At 48.8% G+C, this 22,812-nt stretch overlaps 2 protein-coding genes across 8 annotated transcripts in view; one reads left to right on the forward strand and one right to left on the reverse strand.

The window, feature by feature from the left end:
* Window positions 1-260: 260 nt before the first annotated feature.
* Window positions 261-2,004, reverse strand: POU3F4 (POU class 3 homeobox 4). Its single transcript, XM_076347037.1, has one exon. It carries the CDS (start codon window positions 1,949-1,951, stop codon window positions 824-826), a length of 1,128 nt encoding a protein of 375 aa, XP_076203152.1. The 5' UTR covers window positions 1,952-2,004; the 3' UTR covers window positions 261-823.
* Window positions 2,005-3,016: 1,012 nt separating this feature from the next.
* Window positions 3,017-22,812, forward strand: part of LOC143164442 (uncharacterized) — an 89,503-nt gene continuing 69,707 nt past the window's right edge. For 4 of the 7 annotated variants that reach the window (XR_012996077.1, XM_076347043.1, XM_076347048.1 and 1 more), the window contains exon 1: window positions 3,017-3,300. The gene's annotated coding sequence lies outside the window, so the exon portion shown is untranslated. Of the gene's footprint in view, window positions 3,301-5,258; window positions 5,296-6,044; window positions 6,134-22,812 lie in introns of those variants that run through there. The other 3 variants (XR_012996078.1, XM_076347044.1, XM_076347045.1) reach the window with 2 other exon arrangements.

The following is a 22,812-nucleotide window of genomic DNA, read 5'->3' on the forward strand; positions in this document are numbered from 1 at the left end:
GGATAAATCGCTTAGAAATAATAATTATTTTTATGTTTTTCTTTTTTTTTTTTTTCCTTGGGAGAAGAGGGGGGGAGGTCAGGATTGTAACCCGACCGTTTTACGGTGTTGGGAAGTTCTCGAAAAGGCAGAGAAAAGCTGCAACAAATAAGCCTGTTCTTCACAGCCGTGCGTGCGGCAGGCGGGTGCGCGGGGCTCCGCGGGCGCGGAGGGGAACCCCGTCTCCTCCGGGGGGGGGGGGGGGGGGGGGGGGGAGAGGAAGGGCCGCGGCCGCCCTGCCCCGTCCCCGCTGGGTGACATTGCCGGTGCGTGGGGAAGGGAGAAACGTTTTGACTGATCAATTCGATACAAATTAGGTCACAAATATTGTGTACAGTTTGTAGTAAAACACCTCAGACATTTAAAAACGCTATATAAGTCTTTAAAAATGCAAAACTAGTCTATTGTAAAACAGATTCACCTGAAATACAGCTGATATAACCAAGGCGCTGGAAGGTTATTCATAGGCACACATCTGTCTTTCCTTTTCTGTCGGTTTTTTCTTTTTTTTTTCCCCCCGTGGGTTTTCTTTTTTTTTTTCCTTTTTTTTTCTTTTTTTTTTTTTTTTCCTTCGTCCTAGCGGAGACCGAAAACAAACCTTGTCTGCGAGTAAACACCGCGTACTGATCAGCGGGAAGGTCGGAGAGAGAGAAAAAAAAAATATTGCCCAGGCGGCGAGCGGGGAGCCCCCGCTCCACGTCTCCCGCCTCTCGGAAACCATAAGTTAAAGCCCCGGCGGAAAATCCGCGCAGCCCGCAGTCCTGCCTGCCCCAACGAGCCCCGGTCAGAGGTCGTGGCAGGCCGTGTCCGTTTTCACGCCGTGGGAGTACACCTCGTGTTGCGGCTGCTCCCCCGGCGGGGTCATGCGCTTCTCCTTCTGCCGCCGGTTGCAGAACCAGACCCGCACCACCTCCTTCTCCAGCTGCAGGCTGTCTGCCAGCGAGGAGATCTCCTGGGCGGCCGGCTTGGGACACTTGAGAAAGTGCGTTTCCAGCACGCCCTTGACACTCACCTCGATGGAGGTCCGCTTCTTCCTCTTCCTCCCCTGCGCCGCGATCTTATCGATGCTGGTGGGGCTGCCGGTGGAGGAGTCGGCCTCCTCCAGCCACTTGTTCAGCAGCGGCTTCAGCTTGCACATGTTCTTGAAGCTGAGCTGCAGGGCCTCGAAGCGGCAGATGGTGGTCTGCGAGAAGACGTTGCCGTAGAGGGTCCCCAGGGCCAAGCCCACGTCGGCCTGGGTGAAGCCCAGCTTGATGCGCCGCTGCTTGAACTGCTTGGCGAACTGCTCCAGCTCGTCCGAGGTCGGCGTCTCCTCATCCGAGTGGTCCTGGCAGTGGTGCCCGCCCAGCTCGCCGTGCTCCCCGCCGCCCTCGCCCCGCAGCCCCGGGTGCAAGCCCTGCGCGGCGGCGGCGGCGGCGGCGGCGGCGGCGGCGGCGGCGGGCGGCGGGGTCAGCCCGCCGTGCTCCAGCATGCCGCCCACCGCGAAACCGGCCTGCGAGTAGACGTTGAGGGGCTGCCCGGCGGCGGCGGCGGCGGGGGCCAGCGAGGCGCTGTGGGCCGGGCTGGCGCCCCAGGCGCTGGGGTGGTTGGCGTGGGGCGAGTGGTGGGAGACGTGGGGCGAGCGGTGGTGGATGATGGCGCCCAGCTGCAGGTCCTCGCGGCCCGGCTTGACGTCGGGCTGCTCCAGCGGGCCACCGGCCAGCGCCGAGGGCCAGGGCCCGCCGTCGCTCAGGCTGGTCACCCAGTGGTGCCCCAGCGGGTGCCCATTGCCGGGGACGCCCTGCAGGTACTCGCTCTGCAGCAGCTTCTGCGGGTTGCGGAAGGGGCTCCCCTGCTGCATGCCCGCGCCGTCCGCATGGGCGAGCGAGCCGGAGCCGAGGAGGCTGTAGGGGTTGGAGGCGGCTGTGGCCATGGCCGCCGCGCAGCCCCCACGAGTTATACTGTGGCGGCGCCGCCGCTTCAGCCTTTGACATCCACCGGCACGGCGGCCCGGGCAGCGGCCGACCGCCGACTGGCAGCCGCGCGGCCCAATGGGAGCACGCCGCCGGCGGGGCCGCGCCGCGCGGGCCAATGGGAGGGACGAGGAGGCCGGCCGCGGCGGCGGGGGCGGGGCGAGGGCGCCGGGAGCCGCGCGGGCCGGAGGCAGGAAGTGAATCACTCCGCCGGCACCGGGGGCCGGGCGCGAGGCGGCACCGCCGGTTAACTCCTTCCGCGCCGCGCTCCGCGCCGGGCGGGGAGGGGGGGGGGGGGGGACGCGGGGCACGGCTTAAATGGGGAGCGATTAGCGCCGGGGGAGCGCGCGGCAGAGGTTAAACGGCGGCGCCCCGGCGGCAGCCCCGCGGGACCACCCCGGCGCGGCCCGGCCCGGCCCGGCCCCCGACGCGCCCCCGGGGCCCTCGCCGCCCTCGGCCCGCCGGCCCGGGCGGGCTCCGCCGCTCGGCGCGCAGCGCCCGCTCCGCTCCTCCGCGCCGGTGGCTGCCGCTGCTCTGCTGCCCCGAGCCGCCCGTCTCCCGCCTGCCCCGGGCCGTGCGCTCCCGCGGTGCGCGCCGAGGAGCACAAAAACCAACACCCCCCCCCCCCGCCCCCCAAATAATAAAAAAAGCCCCAAAATGCGCTTCCCGGTCTCCCCGTCAATAAACCCCGGTGGTGCCTCCTCAAAGTTTGAAATACGAAATGCACGGGCGCGGGGCGCCGCCGGTGCGCGCCTGGCGTGCGGTCTGCGGGGAAAAAAACCGGGGGAAAAGCGAAAATCAAGGGGGAAAAGGCGCGTGCGGTCCCCGGGCCCCACCGGGGGGTGCGGGGGGGGGGGGGGGGGGAGCACCGTGCCCCCCGGCTCGCCCGGGCCCGGCGGGCAGAGCCCCTCCGCCGCCCCGCACCCGCCGTGCCCCGCCGGGGCGGCAGCGGGGCCCCTCGGCGGCGGTGGCGGGGCTCCGGCGGGGAGAGCCAAACCCCTGGTACCTCCGAACCGCTCCCGAGTTAAAAAATGACCTTTCCCTGCATAATTTTGGAGGTAACCTAGCTGCGTAATTATATTTGCACTTACAGAAGACTGCATCAGAGTTCCCTTATTGGTTTGAAATTCCATTAAATATATTGCAAGAGCTCCTAGGTTAAGCTTGATTTAAATTTGCATACATTTTCATATATTTAGCAGAAATAAAAGAAGGCTTGCAGCTACCAGAAAGTCATTAAGGCATTAGTTTCTCTGAGAAGACAGATCTGAAGAAAATTCAAGAAAATGAGAAAATAGATATAAATAAGGTGAGCGCTCCTCTGATTCCTTTATAGCCGGGTAGCGTCGCTTTCCTCATTATAATAATAATAATAATAATCACAATAATTTCTCGCCGGGGCTCGGGCAGGGCGCAGCGTGCGAGAGGGGGCAGAGGCAGGGCTGGCCGTCAAAGAGCAGAGCGGGCTGCGTCGCCGGAGGCAGATCGCGATATATCGGGGAGGCTGCGGGTCCTCCGGGCGCACCCGCGGCGGGCGGCCGCTGCGCTGCGCACCCGTGCCCGTTCCGCGCCTGCCGCAGCCCCGGGGGCAGCTTGGAAAATAAATAAAAAAATAAAGTTTTGCAGGTAGCGGGGGAGCGGTGTGTGTGCGAGCGGCGGCGGGGAGCGGGGGGGGGGGGGTCAGCGGGGAGGTCAGGGGATGAAAAATGTCTCTGTGAGAGCTCCGGTTCTGCCGGCGAGGTCTGCGAGCGGAGCAGCGGCATTCAGCACCGCGGCCGAGCCCGCCGGGGGCGCGGGGGAAGGCGGGGAGGGCAGGGAAGGAGTTATATTAGCAGTCCTCTTTCTTTCCCCCCCCCTCTTTCGCTCCTTTTTTTTTTTTTTTTTTTTTCCCTCCCCCCCTCTCTCCGCCTTCACAAGCTTCTCGAAATAAATAGCGCCGGAGCCCGCGGAAGAAAAAAAAAAAAAAAAAAAAAAAATCCGCACTGTATAAAAACGCAACTAAATTATTTAAAATTAATTTGCACTTTAACTTCCGAAACAATTTTTCAAATCCCATCGCCCGTGAAAATAGATGTTCAGATCCGCCGTTTAATTAAGGCAGAGTCTCTAGCAGGGAAATAAAACCCCGAACGTCCCATTTTAATATTTGTTGCAAATGTGTCTAAGGCAGAGCCCGGCTCCGCGGCACTCCGCTCCTGACGGAGGAGACTCTCGGCTCGCCTATAGGAGAGTATGGCGTATTTTAAAGTGTTTTTATCTGCATATAGTTAAATCTTCTTGCTGTTCTAACTAATCTGCTGGAGAGGGTTTCTTTAGCTCTTTCCTGTCAGTCTAACTTCCCAAGTGTAACAGATGCCGCTCTCAAGCGGTCCTTTCTGCTGCTTTTCTTTATTCAGCCTCGCATATTTCTCCCCATGATCTGGGTTTCCATAGAGAGAGGAATAAAAGGGGGACCATGGCCACAAATCCCCTGCCCCATGCAGAATAAAAGAGCCTTATTCAATAGACGACCCCGTCTGGACATGGGAGAAAAATAAGTACATGCAAAGCTACTGTTGCAAGAATTTGTAACTTATTTTTCATAGACTGAAACCCATTAAAGTTAAAAAAAAAAAGTTTCTGGGTTCGGACCGTGCGCTCCAGCCCTCTGGCTCCGGGTGCCTCCGCACTCGAGGGACCCGCGTTTCCCCAACAAATAACTCGCTCTAATATCTTCTTCTTCTTCTTCTTTTTTTTTTTTTTCCCCTTTTTTTTTTTTTCCTTTCCCCTCTCCCCTCTGCTAAATCTTTGGCATGAAAAAGATCGCACAATAGCTGCAGGCAGCCTACCGTCTTGGGGCAGCTAGAAGTCGCTATAGAGAAAAACCCCGCTTTGAAGTGGAGGAGCTGTAATTGTGTCGAGTCCCCCTCGCCCGGCGGAGGCACAGGCGGGACCCAGGGTTTCTGGGGGGTGTGTGTGGGGGGGTGGTGGTGGTGGTGGTGGTGGGGGGGGGGTGTCACTCGGGTGCGTGGCTCGGACCTCCCTTCCCCACCGCGGGCAGCGGGCAGGCGGCAGGAGCGGCAGCGGCACCCGCCAGCGGAGCCCGCGGGGCGGCGGGCGCAGCCCCGGCGGGGCAGGGGTGCCTCTCCCCGGCACCAAACCCACAGATTCCCCTTTAAGAGCTATACCTCAAACGCGGGGCGCGTCTGTGCGTGCGTGTGTGTGCTCCCAAGCGGTTCTATAGGCGCCTCTCTACGGGCAGGGACCTCGGAGAGAGCGAGCCCAGAAGCGGGAGGAACGGCTTTATTTGTCGCGGCAGAGATGGGTTTATTATATTTTAGAGATTTTTTTTTCCTCGCTGTTCATCTGCGGGAGGGGGGGGGGGGGAATGTCTAAAAGGGGTTGGTTTTGATTGTGTTTAATACAGCATGAAGCTCGGAGCGGTAAGCTGTGGCTCGGTGTCGTGACCTCTATATGGAAAACTTCACCTTCAACACAAGTTCACTTCAGAGACAGGACGAGTTAGATTGCGCTCGGTGGGAACAAGTGCAAATTTAAAAACAGAGTCGATCATAACGGGGGGTGGGGGTTGGGAAAGGGCAATTTAACCGTTTCTGAAGCCAGGAGTTAAGGTTTTCATTGTGTACACCCAGGCGCTGGTACTAACGTTGAAGCCCAGCCACCCATCAGCTCAGCAGGCAGGGCTGAGAAACCGGCTCCTGGATCTCCGGAGATGCTTTGTGAAAACCTAACCTGCATGGGGGAAGGTTAGGAGGAAAAGAGGAATTTACAGAGTATTAGCAGAAATTAGCCAATACCGACACAAGCTCAATTAGTTCCTTTTTTTTTTTTTTTTTTTTTTTTTTTTTTTGGTCTCTGTTGGCTGCTCTTGAACGTGAGTAAACGCTGTGCAGGGAGAGAGGAGGGAGAGCCACAGCCACACTGCCATCTCAGAGCCACAGCCGGGAGATGGACTGACAGATTGCGAATTAAAATAGTCCCAATGTAAGAGTGAATGCAGCCCCCCCAAATCTCTCCGAGCACCAGCCCGTTAGCAATAAGCCCGGCACGGAGGGAGCGTTGCTGCGGCTGGGCTGGTCCTGCGCCCGGAGAAAGGCTAGGGAGGGACAATAAAGCCAGTCCCGGGCAGAGAAAATCACAAGGTAAATAGCATTTGTCTTCTAACTGCTGCGGTTTCCAAAGCGTTTTGGGCGACTCCTCGCTCCTCTGCTCGAATCGCCTCTGATGATGATGATGATGATGATGATGATGATGATTTTTTTTTCCACGTTGTTAATATTTGAAAAATGTACTTGCTGGGGGAAAAAAAAAAATGTCGTTCATTTGTGCACTACCACGTCATGTTCAGGTCACTGTTATTTTTTTAGCCGGGTTGGTTTGTAGCAGGTATTGTCTCGAACATTTGGTTGATTTCCAGTCGAGAGCAAAAAGAAAATATTCCGGCAAGTCTCTCCAAAGTGCCCATTTTTTACCGTGGGACCGGTCTCGCCGTTCATTAAATCCACGTATTGAAACGTCGGGTTTTCTTGTGCTTAATCGAGAAATAGGGACGGCGAGAGGGAGCCGGGGCGAGGGGGGCTCCGGCACAGGCTCCTCGCCGGCGGCCGGTCCCTTTCCCGGGCGGTTACTGAAGTGCATGCCGGTTTTTAAGGTCACGTTAGGAGTTAATAGATCTGCACAACAATGCGGATCGCTTCCCTTTTACGTAGGCACTTTCCTCACCGTGCCGTTCAGACGGGCGTGATGACAAGAATGCGCTTCTTCTTTCGTCCCGGACCGAAATCCCGCGGGTTTGGTTTTTTTGGGGGTTTTTTTTTGGATTTTGGTTTTGGTTTTGGTTTTGGCGAAGCGCGTTCCCTGCCAGCAAAGAGGGGCGATGCGGTTAGCGGTGGACAGCCACAGCCCCTGGGCGCGGGGGGGACGGGATCCAGCTCCCTTTCCAAATCAGAGGCCATCCTGCCTACATTCTAACAATAATTCAAATACAGTTCCCGAACGGACAGGTTTCTGCTCAGGCATATTTAAAGGAAAGTGGGTTGGATTTGAAAACGCACTAAATGGCATGCTATTTAACCTCTGTTGACTAATGAGTCACTGAAGACAAATGGCTCTATTCCTTGGATGACAAATACCTGCATTGTTGTTCCTTAGCTTACTGAACAATTTCAACGTGGGTTTTTTATTTTTTATTTTTATTTTTATTTTTGGTTTGCTGTTTTTCTTTGTTTTTTGTTTTTTTTTTTTTTTAAACTAGACGTTTTTCCAGCTTTACCATTCAGCGTGCAAAGCATCCAGCGATGGTCCTGATCCTGCAGAGGCATCTAAACGCCTCCTGCACTTTGAAGCGCCTCGTCATGCCTAGATTTACATTTATAAATACGTAGATGGGACTGCTAATTCCTTGTTTTCTCACAGACGAAATGTTTACGGCTTGGTGGAAAGTTTACTCCCCGTTTCACTCAGGTCGCGCCAATCAAAGCTGTTTTAAAATCTGAACTTTCAGGCCAGGCTGTGTTACTAAAAGATGTTTCCTTCGCGAATCGCGCTTGGGCGATGCGAGGAAGTGTTAAGGGACATGAGGCAGCTCAGGTTTTGCTTAAGTCACGCGGGACCGTGCCCGTGCAGGTGGGCGCCTTTGCTGGCCGCTGGCCTCTCGCGTGGGGCCGCCGCTGGCTGCGCGCAGGGCGTCTCGGCGGGGCCCGCGCAGCAGACAAAGGCTTTGCCCACGCGTGAGCTCGGACCCTCCGCGGGAAGCCCGAGCCCCCTGCCCCGCAGGCTGGGGATGCCTCCCGCCGCCCCCCGCCTCCACCGAGCCGGGACGAACCTCCGGGGCCCCCGGCCCCGGCGCACCCCGGGCGGCCAGGTGATGCCGGAGCGGGGCATCCCCCGCTGCTCCCCTCCCTGCACTTCGATCTGCCTCGGCTCCAGTGTCCTCCCCCCCCCCCCCCCCCAGCAGTAACCCCGCGGAAAGAAGCTGCTGGGGCTGAACCCTCTCCAGCCGCTTCTCCCCCAGCGTGCCAGGTCCCCCGGCATCTCCCGGCACCTTTTCTCTGCCCCCCCCCCCCCCGCCAGGAGAAGCCCCATTAAAGCCTCTGGAGGCTGCACCACCCCTTCCCCGGACCTTCCCCTCTTCGCCTTCCCCGGGGCGGAGGAGCCGCGGGGAGTCCCGGGCACCGCGGGGGCTGCGTGGGGAGCGGGGGAGAAGTTCATCGGGAGGCGGGCGGGCAATAAATCAGCGCGGTCCCCGGGGCAAATGGAAGCGCACCCAGGAGAGTCGCCACCAAAGGGGGAGAGGCAGCCCCTCGGCTGCGCCGCCTGCAAGAAATAAATAGGAATAAATCAAAGTCGGGGGTGCTCGGGGCGGGGGAGGAGGAGGAGGCGGCGGCGGCGGCGGCTGCGGCGGCCGGGCCTTGCCGGGGCAGCGGGGCGGGGGATGCCCGGTGCCGGCCGCCGTCCCTGCTCCGCCCGGGAGCGCCGGAGCAGAGCCGGGGAAATGCACCCTGCAAACTTTTAATGAAATCACCGGCGGTACCGATTTTTGTTGTTTGTTTCTGTGGTGGTTTTTTCTTTTTTTTTTTTAATCGTGCTTCAGACATCGGAAAGTGTCCCTCTGGGGGGTGGCGGAGGAGGGCACAACGGAGCGGTGCGACGCGATCTCTATCGGACAGGGAGTTATTTCGTATTTTAGAAAATAAACGGCGCGCAGGAAGCTCCTCCAGAGAGCGAGGGGGCTCCGGCAGGTCTGAGCCAAGCCCGTAAAGTTGGGGGTCCAGCGGTGCAGGGGTTGCAGGTACCAGCCTGTGGGCCCTTCGCGGACCTCCGGGAACGCGCCCCCGCCGGGGCAGGACCGTGCCTGGGCTGTTATTCCTGCGCTCGCTAACGGAGAGCCCCGGGAGAGCCGGCTCTCCCCCTCGGACAACACATTTTTGAAGTGCCACATTCAAGTATTTCCTATTCGCTGCTTCTCCAAACTGTTTAGAAATTACTAGTAGCGGATAAGTAAATTGCAAGTAAACCTAGTGAATTAGGATGATTCTCTATCAGTTTAATTTATGTTTTATAGTTAGTTTAGCCTTCTGATTTGATTGCCTTAGTAATGTGAATTGCCTACAGCTGCTGATGATACAGCTTTAATTCTGTTTTAAAGGTCATGTAAACATGTGCCTGTAGCATAAGGAATGCAAATTCAATTCCCTTTTAATGCTTCCCCACAATCACTTCACAGCCTTCACCTAGAAAATTAGCAGGATTTCATAGAAAACTGTTGGAACGTTATGATTTCATCAGGAGCCCCTCTCCCTGCCGGGCGTGGCTCTCCCTGGGCCGCCCCACGCCCGTGACGCGAACACCGATGCGCTTCCCACGGCCGTTTCGGCGGAGATCGAGGCGGTCCCCGCCCCGGGACGGAGTCGTCGCCTTCACCCCGAAGCTTTGCTTAGCTGTAGGTAAACAACGCACGACATTGCGAATCACCCCCACAAAGGGGCGAGGACATCATGCAGGTGTATACCTATGCATTAGGCTGTCATACAGCTGCGTGTTGCCCTTACGTCACGGGGAAAGATGGTGCTGGAAAAGAGAAATTGGGTGAAAATATTGGGTTTCGGACGAGGTGGGGTGCAGAGGCTGTCCGCATCAGCAGGAGGAGAAGCTGTGCCGAGGTGCCAAGGTGATAGGCTTAAATGCCAGACGCCTGCGCCTTGAAGGCAGACATTTTCAAATTAATTTTTAAACACAGCCAGCCCTGAGTTCACGAGAGATTGCTTCACCCTACTGTACTCCAGGGGAAAAAAAAAAAAGAAGGAAAAGCCAAAAAAAAAAAGAAAAAAAAAAATCCCCCCCCCCCCCCCTCCCCCTGTTTCAAAGGGTTTTAGTGAAGTTGCTGGAAGTTTGGCCGGGGAAGCCTTTGAACGGGCAGGCTCTAACGAGTGGGGAAGAGCGTCAAAAAAAGAGACTCTGGAGACGCTTTGAAAAGGCGAGGATCTGTCGCTGCAGAGCGAAAAGGGGTGAGGCGATTTCGGCGGCCCCCTCCCGCCGCAGGGACCCGGCCGGCTCCGGGCGAGCGGGGCCGGCTGCCGCCCGCCGCCCCCGGGGAGCCCGCACCGGCCCCGGGGCGCTCCGGGGGGGGACCGGCCCGGCCGTCCCCGCTCACCCTGGGGGAGGCCTTTGGTACCCCCAGGTGTTCCCCCCCGCTTTTGGTAACGGGGTGCTTCCCTGCGCTCGGAGGGTGCTTGTGCGGTCCCCAAACGCCTCCCGTCCGCCGGCGGGGCCCGGGCAGCATCCCCCGCCCCCGGGCAGAGCTGCCTTCATCCTCAGCAACCCTGCCTCCCCGTCCCTGCCTGCACTGGGGCCCGGCGTGCCACCCCGCTCCCCGCTTGCTGCGAAAACGGTGCGTTCGCCCTCGGGTCCCCCCACGGAGGCCAAAGGAGCCGGGGTGCTGGAAGGCTCCTGCCCCCCCCCTTCCCTTTCAGCGGCGGTGAGGAACCCAAGCTGTGCCCGTCTCTCCCCTTCGCCAAAACGAGTGATTTTTTTTGCAAAAATCTTGCAAAAATACTTGCAGTAATAGCTCATTGGTGATTCTGTTAATGTTGCACACCTCATTAAATAGCCCCAAACATAAGGAGGTTTAAATGACTTTATTGAATTAAAAATAGCATAGGAAATCACCTATGGTACTTTCATCAAATAATTAATGTAAACTATATACATATAGCGAGAGGCTCCTTTTAACAAATCTATTCATAAAACGCGCGGGGGTTTACTTAATGGCTGAAATAACTTAGAGCAGCACGGCTCGCTCGAAACATTGAGCCACGCTCCTGCACTTCCTAATACGTTCCTGTATGTTTCCCTGAGTGTTTTTCTTCCTTATCTTTTTTTATATCTGAAGTTCTATTCCCCTCCTCTACTCCATGTATTTGATCATTTTTTCAAGTCCCTTGGCTGAACCAATCTCTTTTCATGCAGAGGATAAAAAGAGAAAAACTTCAAAGTAGGTTCAGGTAATTAACAGCTGAGGGGAATATAATCTAAACCATGGGCCCTGCTTTGCACCCAGGTCTGCTTTCAGAGCCAGCCGGCAAGGGAGTGCCTATTCCCTATAGCATCCAAATCTGCTTCCTCTGAACAGCTTTGCCAGGCCTCCAGTTATCACATCTGCATTTCAAACACCATGTTTCTGGCATTAATTATTAATTAGCCTACAGTCACCCCAGAGGATTTAAGTTCCAGCCTGCACATACTTATTCATTGACCTCTATCTTAGTTTTTGTTGGAAAAAACCCACTAGAATGCTTAATAATTTCCTTTCTCTCAGACCCTCTGTTCTAGTTTCATGGAGGGGAAACAGTATATTTTCAGAGATGGAAAATCACAGGGTTGTCTAAAAATTTGTTTAGAGCAAAACGCTATGTCAAGAGTTTGAACAAACCATTTCAAACGATTTAGAAGGAATTTTGCGTAAGTATTTTTACCTTTGACAAATGAATTTATGGATTTCCCAGAACTGAGAGGTGGTGGATACAAGTACAATGCGGTTTGGCTCTATGCGGAATATCACTTTAAAAATACAAACTGGATTTAATTACCGGGTAGCACACTTATATGATCAAACTAATGCAAACGTTTATTTGAAAGCTCTGGGGTTACACTGCTATTGACACTAGTAAGAATGAAAAAAAAAAAATGCCGTTGCAAGGCACATTAGTGCTTGGGCATTAAACACGCACTCCGTCCTCAGGAACATGGAACTGCAGAAGTGTGTTTTGTAGCTGTTTTGCGCCATTTCCAGGGCAGCTTGGAAGATGCTCTTTAGCCATTAGAATAAGTACGTATCTTACTCCTGCTTTCTTGGCCACCGTGTATCTTGATATTAGGGTTGCAGAGGTAAAAAAATCGGGGTGATCAGGTAGGAACTAGGTTATACGATTCTCTTTTTCGCAATGCTACGTGAAATTCAAAGTGCTTGTTACAGTTTGGATGAGTTGTGTACTGGATACTGCCTTTTGTTAATGTATTTTAATACTACGACGTCCCAACCCCCTGAAGGAGCCCTGTTTTAATGCCTCATGCAATTATCCGTAGATAAACTTCCTTAAATATTGCCATGGTTTCTCATTTTTATATGTGGTTGTACTATCTCAAATAATCATTGAAACATAAAATATTCCTCCACTTTGTTTCCTAAGGAAGCGTTTAGTCTGTAATCACGAGGTCAGACTGGTTAACTTCTATGCCAGCCTAGAATTGATTTTTGAAAGCATTTAATCTACGCCTAAGACTCTTTTGAATTTCTATTTTGTGAAGAATATGGAAAAGAGGTCTGATGCACAAACACGCGTAGTTAAACTGCCGGGCTATCTCAGTAAACAAAAATGCATTTTTCCAAAATTGCAGCTGAAACAGCCCTTTCTGTAAAATCATAACCTTGTGTGCCTGCGCTTCAGCAAATGATCACCCCAAAATAGATGTAGGGACTAGTGCTGCTGACTGCCATGAGGGATCTCCCTCCTTGACTTCCCTGAGAATTTTGAAGATTTGGCTTGTTACCGCTCTTTTATTGTTTTCACATTTTATGAGCGGATCTGGGGAGTGTTCAGCATTAAATAGCAAATGTTTTTGCCTCCGCTTCAAATATTCAGAATAATTCTTAAATACAATTTTAACGGCAAAATTACCTCTATTTCACAAGGAAGAGAGGAATAAGCAATACTTCAAATTTCATTTCCGGAAAGATTATTCCTGTTTATGAAATAACAGAATGTATCTTCATGCTGAAGAGGGGAGAACATCTAGACTATTTTAATAGGATGTCCAGGACCTTTTAATCACTTCTACAGCGATACTAATGCCAGTAATAACAGTGATAATGGAAAAAAAACCCTAGTGTGAAAGCAGGGCTGGAATCTGTTCTTTGCAAATATCAGAATGTTTCTGAAATTAAAACTTAGCTGTTAATGTGGCTCCGCACCTTATGAATATTAAAGAGGAATAAGCACTAAATTTCTTCCACAGCCGAGTAGAGCGAGATGTTGTTTTAGAAAACAAATCACGCGGCGGCTTGATTTGCGGTGGTATATCCGGTGTGTTTTTAAAGGATGGCTAAGGCTAAGGGCTGCTGGGTTGGGATCTCGCTGGTTTGAGCCCTCTGATGCCGTCTTCTCATTTTTCCTGGTGTTGTCATTTATTGACTGGGATTGCAGGTTTAACCAGGTTCTTGAGATACAGATTCCATACCCCAAGATTGGAAAACTCCCGTTACCAGTGCCGTCAAGTTACCTTGTTTGTGGTTATAGTGCCAGGAGTGAGGAAAGCACGAATGTGCATATACGGCGGGTTTGACATGTTATGAAATATTTGTACCGCTCTTGTTATGAGACATGAATTTCCATAAGAAGCTTGGTTTATGGTTCATTTTATACATATTTGCATGTATAGTTATCCGTTAAAGCCTAAGTGTTTTACTCCATTGGTAAGACCTAACCCTTGGCAAGTCTGGAAATGCTTTGACCCCTGTTCTTATTATACCCTTCACCTTTTTCTTTTAAAATAACGCATGCGATAATTTTACAGCGGTGACTAGCATCCACCGAGGACTGGGCTGTAACTGCATTTTGTATTTTGAATGTTTGACACGAACGTGTTTTGAATTCAGATTTGTAGGTTGCAGATCACTTTTTATTTAGAGAAGCCACATGGGTAATTCTGATTTTAAATTACTTGAAGAGTGATTATAGTAAACCACTGTTGATTTCTTGTCTGTTTAAAGTCCATGGACATCTCTTGATAAAGCCCTGGCTGCTGTGTTGAAGCAGTCTTGCCCACCTGTGCACTTGTAGGTGGAAAAATCTGACACGAAGAAGAGTAGGTGAAGGTGGAGATCACCGTAGATATTGCTGTGCCAGCAGAAATGGGTCCTTATTAGATTAAGAAGAGTATGTGGGGCCAGACCTTCAGCTGACGTAAATGGGCACAGTAGTATTGACATTCGGGGAGCTAGGCTGAGTTACGTGAGGTGGAGATTTGCTTAGTCTAAGCAGAAGATTGTGTGAGTGATACCAGAATTATTTTGCATAACATCTGAAATGATCTGAGCCCATATGAGATAGTTTGCCTTCTTTATGGCGCAGTGTAATGGTGCAACCTGACCTCCGATGTGCAGAGGGTGTAGTGTGCCTAATGAAAGGAGCGCATGAAGAGAGATTACCTGTGAGGAGTCAACGAATGCCTGTGATGTAGGAGATGTCACAGGTATTCAGACCGTGTGACAGCAGCGAGTGAATGGTGACTTTTGCGTGGCGACCGTTACCTGAGGTATTTCTGCAAGTGCTGCATGTGTACCGAGCGCACCGTATTCCACCTTGAACCCTCTGCGAGACCGTATCATGACTGTACTCCTACACGTTGCTTTTAGCCATCTCAGTCCTAAAAACCCCAAATGTAACGTCCTTAGGCCCCTCGCCGGCCCCAGCCTGGCGCTTCCTTGCGTGGCATGAAACCCGGCGCGCTTTAACTATTTCTAAAGAAGCGGTGAAGTGCTCTCGGGCTCAGCCTGGCAGCGGTCCAGCCCGCAGCCCCCCTGCTTGCTACGCAAGCAACCTGCAGCCGGGTTTGTGTGATGGTTCCTGCCAGGCAGCGCCTTGGTACAGGCGTATGGATCCTGCCTCTTGACCCGCCAGCTCCACCCCGAAACACCCGGTCATCGTGCCTGGTGCGGAGGGCTTTCAGGGCAGCGCTGGGGCAATCCTCCGCAGCCTTCCCCTGCCTGGAGGCTCTTTTCTTGGCAGCGCCTGTATGTCAAGTTTTAAAAGACTTTATAGAGTTTCCCTTCCTCCACCATATATGTTTTCCTTTTTTCTTTTCTTTTTTTTTTCTTTTTTTTTCTGTTTTTTTTTTTTTCCCCCTGGTTTTATTTTCTTTTTTCCCCTCCATGCATAAATCCCTGAGGCTTCATTTACTGCCTTTGCTGTGGGCTTGAGTTTGTCATGGAATAAGTTAATGGGGCCAGGCTGACACTTAAGGTAAATTGTCACAGTTTGGGTGACTTTCTATCAGCTGGGAATCCAGCCCACTGGTTGCAGATGACATGCTCGCTGCAATTAAATGCGTCATTGCCAAAATGCGAACAGCATATTTAAAAATTGTTTGTATACATAAAACGGTGCATGCAATCCAAAGAATAAGAATGATCTTTGGGAGTATTTGCCTGTTATTGTTATTACTGTAAGTTTTCAATCATAAAACAGAGTGTATGTGTGTGCCATGTAGCTGCTACCACCAAATCACATGTAACACTCAATGGTAATTGTGTTCATAATTATGGAGTTAATTGAATTTCTGTAATAGTGAAAACTGGCATATAAAAAGTCTCTCAAGATTAAATGTTTTAGTTAGGGAAGAATACACTCGTTTGGAATATTTAATAAAAAGAAAGTAGTTCTCATATGCAGGTGAGCTTAAATTTAATAAAATCATCTCCCAAAATGAATCTTCTCCATAAATGCTGTTCCAAACAAAATGCGGCATCACACAAAACCCGTGCTTTCTTGCAATGCTCCTATTTTACCCTCTGAAGGAAAAGCAGTGTGCACTGAGGTACTGCGAACTGGAGAGAGATGTTGAAGGAGCCTTCTGCTGCAGCTTCAGCAGCTGCAGCTGCAGCTGCCGAGCTTATGAGGTATTAGAAGTGCACTGGAAATGCACTGTGGCACAACCAGCACCGCTGTGAACAGTTTAATATCGTAACACCACCATGTTAGAAAGCGGACTTTTGCTTATAGTGTTTGACCTTAAAGGAGTGGTATCGTTCATTTTTTTTTTTGTGATCCATTAGGTGGTTCAGTGCCACTTTAGGCTAACTTCAGGGCTGATTTACAACTCTCCGATTCCGCAGGGGAGTCACAAGACGTAATGCAATACAGAATGTGGACCTGTGTGTCTACTATCTTTGTCCTGTATATTATCAACTGATTTATTTTTGAAGAGAAAAGAATAAGGGTAAGAATTCCCAATTTGTAAGATATTAAACCTGTATGTCTAACCATGGGCAGTCTCAGCCTCCTGAAAATGAGAAAAGGATTGATAAAAACGTATTGGAATGCTTCTCTTCTCTTCTCTTCTCTTCTCTTCTCTTCTCTTCTCTTCTCTTCTCTTCTCTTCTCTTCTCTTCTCTTCTCTTCTCTTCTCTTCTCTTCTCTTCTCTTCTCTTCTCTTCTCTTCTCTTCTCTTCTCTTCTCTTCTCTTCTCTTCTCTTCTCTTCTCTTCTCTTCTCTTCTCTTCTCTTCTCTTCTCTTCTCTTCTCTTCTCTTCTCCTCTCTTCTCTTCTCTTCTCTTCTCCTCTCTTCTCTTCTCTTCTCGAAGGAAACACATAAGGGGAAAACACTGCTTTACCTGTTACAGCTCTAAATTCAGCTCTAGTTTAGCATCACTAAGAAAAACAATTGCTTCTTTTTTCTAGGCAGGAAAGCCTTTTTTAAAGTATACTTATTGCAAGAACAGTGGCAGTTCAACATTTTTAACAATGAAATAATATACATTTTGAAAAAAGAGCCTCAAATGTCACCTAACAAAGTAATGACCTGGCCCTGTAGGAAATCCAGCTTTAATACCCCTTTTCCAAAAGATCATGTATTGAGTTTCATTATTTTCTACTAAGATTCACAGGAGACTGTTTCTTTTAATATCCTGTTTTTACCTACTGAAGGGATGAGCTTGAGCGTGTAAAATATAAAATATTGATAATTAGACCTCAGGTCCCTCATCTTTGGTAATATAGAGTTTCCGTTCACTGTTCTTTTTGTTAAAAAGTTGCCTGTTCGTATTCAGTTGCTACACTATATTTTAAATATTCTTGACGCGAGTTGAAGTAATAAAAAAATGTAAAGTCCCCCCAAACTAACCCGAAGTGCAGGGGCTTTATTTTTGTTATTTCTCCCTTCCAAGGGTCGCTCCCCTCCCCCAGCAGCCGCACTACAAAGCTTGTTGTACAGGGACTCCATTAATCCTACATTTCCTAGATGGTATCTGAGGCACAGTGGGTTTCCACAGAAATTAATTTGTCCTGACAACAGGCCTAAAGATTGGAGTCCAGGGATCACTTGGCAAATTCCCTTTAAACTGAGCACAATAATAAACAGAAAGCTGATAACGACAGTTCTGAAAGACCACACAGAGGAAGGAACCCGAGTAGAGTCACTCGGTGTGGATCTGCGAATACCTCCGATAACCGGCAGCCAGGAGCTTTCTGCTCGATAGGAAAATGAGTGCACTGATTTATGCACATTTTAATATCACAGCACCGGGCAGAACTAGCTTTGTCTAGTAACGTACATTTTTAACTCTTTTCTGGAATAATAACAAAAGTTCAAGACCGATCTGTTTTAGACCATTCTTTTTTTAATATTTGTATTAATAGCTCTGTGGCCATTTGTCCTGTCTCTCGTATTGTAATGCAGCTCTAATTTTCTCAGTACGTCTTATATGTGTAAACGTTAAAAAAAGTTGACCAGTGGGTAACACAATATTTCCGTGAATCCAGAAAGTTCGCCATCTTTTCTAAATATATTTTCTTTGTAACCTTCGAGATTGGGCTAGTTTTTGCGTTCAATCGTCTTCTATGTAGTAATTCTTTATTAAGAATAGTAAAAAGCATGTTAGACAGCATTATTGTCTCTTTGCGTGTTTTTATTTATCTTTGCCTTCGGTGCATATTTACATGCTGTTGTTTTCCCAAAGTTAAGGTATGGAAAATGGCCGTGTTGGAAATACATACTAATATAGTAAGCGAATAAACAAGCATTCATTGGATATTTTAGAGCTTGTCTAGGTAAGAGCATTGCAACCTCTGACTTCTGTCGATATAGAATTCAGAGTTTTAATGATAATTAGGATTTGTGGTGTGTCAGTAAGCCTCTGCCAGTTACATTTCTGAAAAAAGCCATCATAATATTAAGAGTTAGGACTGATAGAGTGATGTTAAGTAAGATATACGCTGCATAACTTTTCGCTGCTTAAGTATAGGGTACGTAACAATTTAAGTAATGAATTAAAAAAGGAGGACAATTTAAAAATACATACAGATGGATTTTGGTTATTGAAAGAGACCTTGAAAATAAAGTCTGATTTTGTTTTCAACGTCCAAAATACATTATGAAATAACAGCCTCTTGATACAGAGAGGACTATGTAAGTATGCTAAAGGAAGGCAAGCAATGTGCTTGACAGGTACGGTTGTACACCTAAAGAGCAGGAGTCACGTTTGATCACTTTTAATAGCTGAGATGTTTCTCTTAAGGTGGAAGTTTGGCAGTGGAGTTCTCCATGATACATCCAAACCCAACAACAATCCTTAAACGCAGTGCGTCCTCCGCAAACTTCTCCACGTACCGAAATACGCGTGGGCTGGAGATGAGCAGCGATATTGAAGCTGCAGATGGGCCGTGCCCGGGGAAGGCAGGAGGAGGTGGGTGACCCAGCTCCCGTCCCGTCCCGTCCATCCCCGCTCCGCGGTGGGGTGGCAGGGTGCCAGCGGCTGGGTAGTTACGGGCTTGGAATGCCGCTGCCCTCGGCATTTGCGATACAGACAGTTTAATATAAAAAAAAGTTCTGTCTTACATGCTTTTCCGGCACAGCTAATGACAAAACTACCATTGACTTCGGTAAGGGCAGCATCAGACTCGCTATTTAAGAGCTTAACGAGCTGAGAGGTGGGGCTCTATTAGGCTGCTGGAGTGGGGTGTGTGTACCACACCTCCTTGCTCAAAACTAAAATCTTTTGCTCTCATTGTTGGCTTTAAATTAGTTAGTACACTACGAATCAATCAGTTACAGGCAACGTACTTTGGAAGTGAAATTCAGGATGAGTAGCGCAATTTGTATTTGTCACACTTAAAGAACTCTTTTGTACTGAAACGCGGAGGATTTAAAAACAACCAGTTTTAACGCTCTCTAGCTCCTCTTTCTAGAGTCTGATGCAAGAACAAATTGACTTGCTGTGCCTTTTAGTTCTGTAAAAGAACAAACCGAAATACTCCCCTCCACTTTTTATATCAAAATCACTCTATGCATTTCAGTGTACAAGCTATTAGTTTTTTTGAATTTGGATCAAATCAGGCATTTTTCCCCCAGCAAATAGTTCTCTAGCGTGCTTTATACATTTGATTCGAAGGACTGTGTATTATTTGATGTTCTTAGGAGATAAACAATAAACTTTTGAATATGTTTTTTCCATTTGAATACAAGCCTAGGGATGCTTCACCCTGCATCCTAAAGCCTGATTTCCCCTGGGACTCATTATCATGCAGCTCACATGTTCAGTCACCTACACTGTTGAACTTACTATCAAATAACCTTCGAAACGTTACTAGTTATTACGTGTCAGAGGGCAGATTTATGATAAACTAACTTTGAAACAAAATAATGAATTCTCAGCGTTCTGTTTCCAGCAGCATTTCTGGTAATTTTGCTGGATTTAAATTTTAGAAGAGTAAGTTGCCTTTTTCTCTTATTCTATCGTATAAAACAGCTCCCTCCCCTCATGAAATTTCTCCCTCCTTAAATATGGTTTATGATGATTTGAGCACTGCCTATAAAGAATAAAAATGAGAACATTTGTCTGTGAGCTACCAAAGTGCCCACTGGAGTCCATCTGTGATTAAACTTTCATAGCTTTCTAACTTGCTGAAACTTAAATTAACTTAACCCTTAGCATAGTCCACCGGTGTCCAAAATACAGCTGTGCAATAGGTGGTGTCAAACTGAGGTGTTTCCTCCTTGCGCTTTTTACTGCCAGTGTTCTGAGGTTTCAAGCGAGGTTCTTGCATTAGAGTGACAAAAATCAACAGTGTTGTCTTCTCAGAGGACAGAAACGTGGTTTACGGCAGATCAGAGAGGCTGCCCAAAAAGGTTTTCCAAAAGGGTATCCTGAATTTCAGCCCCCAAAGTCCATATTTAGGGATATAAATAATTGGCCGATTTTCAAGAAGGCCGAGCATGACTTCAGGGGGTCTGTAGGCAATTGGCTTCTTTCAAATGGTAGCCAGAGAGATCGTGACTTTTAATGAGTTGTATCACAGGAATGAAATTCAGGTAGATAAATGCTGTATAATCATTTTGGAGGCGATTAGAATAGCAAACATCTGCAGATGAAATTTAAAAGTACACTGTGTCAAAAATTAAGTCTGGCTAATTTGGAGAAAAATCGGTGTAGCTCTTCTTGGTATCAATGGAAATTTGTCAGCCGTATTTCAGATGAGAATCGGGCAGATTAACGTCTATAGGATTTTCATCTCCTACTAGACAAAGTCTAGGCTTTGAGATATTGCTCCTCTGTGCTACAGCATGGAAAGTGCCTGACCTAGGGTAGCGCTGTGAAGCTGGGGGATAGAGCCACCATCTTCAGTGCACTCTCTCATCTCTTTTGCTCCACTCGCCGTGATTATGGTTCTCCAAGGGCATTACGGGCAAGAGTTCCATATCAGGCTGTCTATTAATATTTATGCAGCAATTCAGGAGGTAATGCATTGTTAAAATACAAGTTGGAAATGCACCAAATTTAATTACTTTTAGTACTAGAAATTATCTATTTCTACATCAGATGGAGGGGGAGGGGGGGCTATCATTACAACATTTTTTTAAACCAAGTTATTTGCCAGTTCTAACATGGCTCGAATTAAAAGGGCAATAAATGCTATTGTGTAGAGAAAGTTTTTAAAAGGAATGCAAGCTGTATATGTGAAATTTAATGTGAAGTGTTAAAAAATATTTAAAGTAAATACATACTACGTCAGTACGTCCACTGATCAGTAGTGCCACGTCAGTCAGTGCCTGTCTTCATGTGCAAGGACTGCTCGCGAGCATGGAGGCCAGCGGGATTTGGCCTGTGCTACTATGCAATTCCTCCTGCCTAAACGTAGAAAGAATATTTTTATCACTGATATCACTTCATTTTTGCAGCTGTCTGCTTGCATCAGGTTAGTAATATAAACTCTGCCAAAGACCAGTCTCTCCCTTCCACAGGCTACAAAATCCACAATTATTATTTAGAGTTAACCTCCTAAGGAAGTGTTCATTATTTAACCTGTTCAACCCCAAAAAGAATTGTTGGCTGTTGTTATCTGAGGACCTCCTACAGTCTTCCCTTGCTCAAATAAGGCTCCTTTTGTTTTCAATAGGAGTTTTTTCTGAGAAGAAGCTCCGAGCTTTCATGCGAGCAAAATAAATCCAGTGAAAGTAAAACATTTATTAAAACGTATAAAAAAAAAAAAAAAGGAAAATGTTCAAGGAGAACGTGGTGCTCAAATAGAGCACTTTTTTTTTTCAGGTCACTTGGCTTTCTGGTGTCATTTCTGGCAGATTCGTTAGCCTGGCTCCATCATGTTCTGTTCTGAACCATAATGTGATGGGAGATGATCAAAGTGAGAATGCTAAAGGCTCAGGACATTTAAAAAATGTTCTATTCTGGAAATTGTTCTAAAACTATAAACAGGTTACATTAAAAATCTGTGTTACTGAACATGGTTGCTCATCATCCTTTTTTTAGAAGGAGCTATTGAGAAGTTTGGGTAAACAGCCTTGAAGTCTTTATGACGGCAGGCTGAAAATTTCTGCAGAGTTTTAGGCAACCCAAACCTCTCTGAAATGTAATATAACCCATTTCTGCTGTTAGGCGTGTTGTTTTAATCTTTATACTTGAAAGTGGTAAGCATATGGGTCAGATCACCCACTCCTGCTAATGGACACAATTCCGTGGACTTCGGTGTCCAATTATGCCAGCTAAAGATCTGACCGTTGCTGGGTTTTATTTCCTTATTTTTCTTGTCTTCCTGATCTTTGACCCTTTATCAAAGGACTGCCGCCTATAATATGATAATAATATGAAATTCTGAGCTCACTTCCTAACAATATATATCCCAAAGAATTGTAAAGACGCTCACCTTTATACGAAAAGCAGCTGATGAGCGGTTTCAGCCTTGTGATTGCCTTTGCCTGGCACAAGGCCGAGACTCGGGTACCTCTGCCTGGCGTTGCAGTGGAATATTAAACATTTTTGCATTTCCATGAAACCATCGCTCTGCGGGATGAGTGAGTAAACAAACTCATTGGCAAGTCAACAAAATGACAGGAGGTCATTTTTCCTGATTTTAGATGCATTTTAGTGCTCAGGAAAGTGAGAAATATTTGAGTTTTTAAGGGCTACGCACTCTGGTGCTCTCAATCAGCGCTAAGATGTGGCTGAAGCTGGAGGCAGAAATATATAGGGAGTGTGACACCTTAGGTATATAATGGAGCTACACAAGAGTATAAGAAGGATTTAGATCTATAAGCAGGATTTGACTATCTATTTTGATTTATGGGCTGAATATAAGTGTGCATTTTAAGGAGCCATTAGAGTTTGTGATTTGAAATATGCAGAGAGCAGGCTTCCCCTCAGCCGCGTGTAGGAAAGGGCGATGCAGGCTCCTCGCACGGGCACGCATACTTCTTTATAGTAGAGAAAATGGCAGAGAATAGTCTGTAGCAAGAAAACCCTTCGCTTCAGACTCTCTACACCAAATAAGTGATGGAGTGGTCAGGAATGGCATGATCCATCACTCTGCGGCGCTGGCTGAGAAAGTAGGAAAGGAAAAAGAGACAGGGAATACCTATGCTGTGCTTCACTGTAAAGCATGTATTCCAGGTGTATTTTTAATGTAAATTAGTGTTGTCGCTGTTGATAGGGCCACAGCCCTTCACAGGGCTTGAGAAGGGCTGGGACTTGTCGGTGCAAATAAAGAAAGGCATAGCAGGAACGAGTAGCTGCTGGGACACTCAGCCAGAGCGTGGTT

Source organism: Aptenodytes patagonicus, chromosome 9, assembly GCF_965638725.1.
Source record: "Aptenodytes patagonicus chromosome 9, bAptPat1.pri.cur, whole genome shotgun sequence".
NCBI lineage: Eukaryota > Metazoa > Chordata > Aves > Sphenisciformes > Spheniscidae > Aptenodytes > Aptenodytes patagonicus.

Bases quoted from the DNA above. Each gene is read 5' to 3' on its own strand.
- POU3F4 (XM_076347037.1), bottom strand. From the start codon at position 1,951: ATGGCCACAGCCGCCTCCAACCCCTACAGCCTCCTCGGCTCCGGCTCG.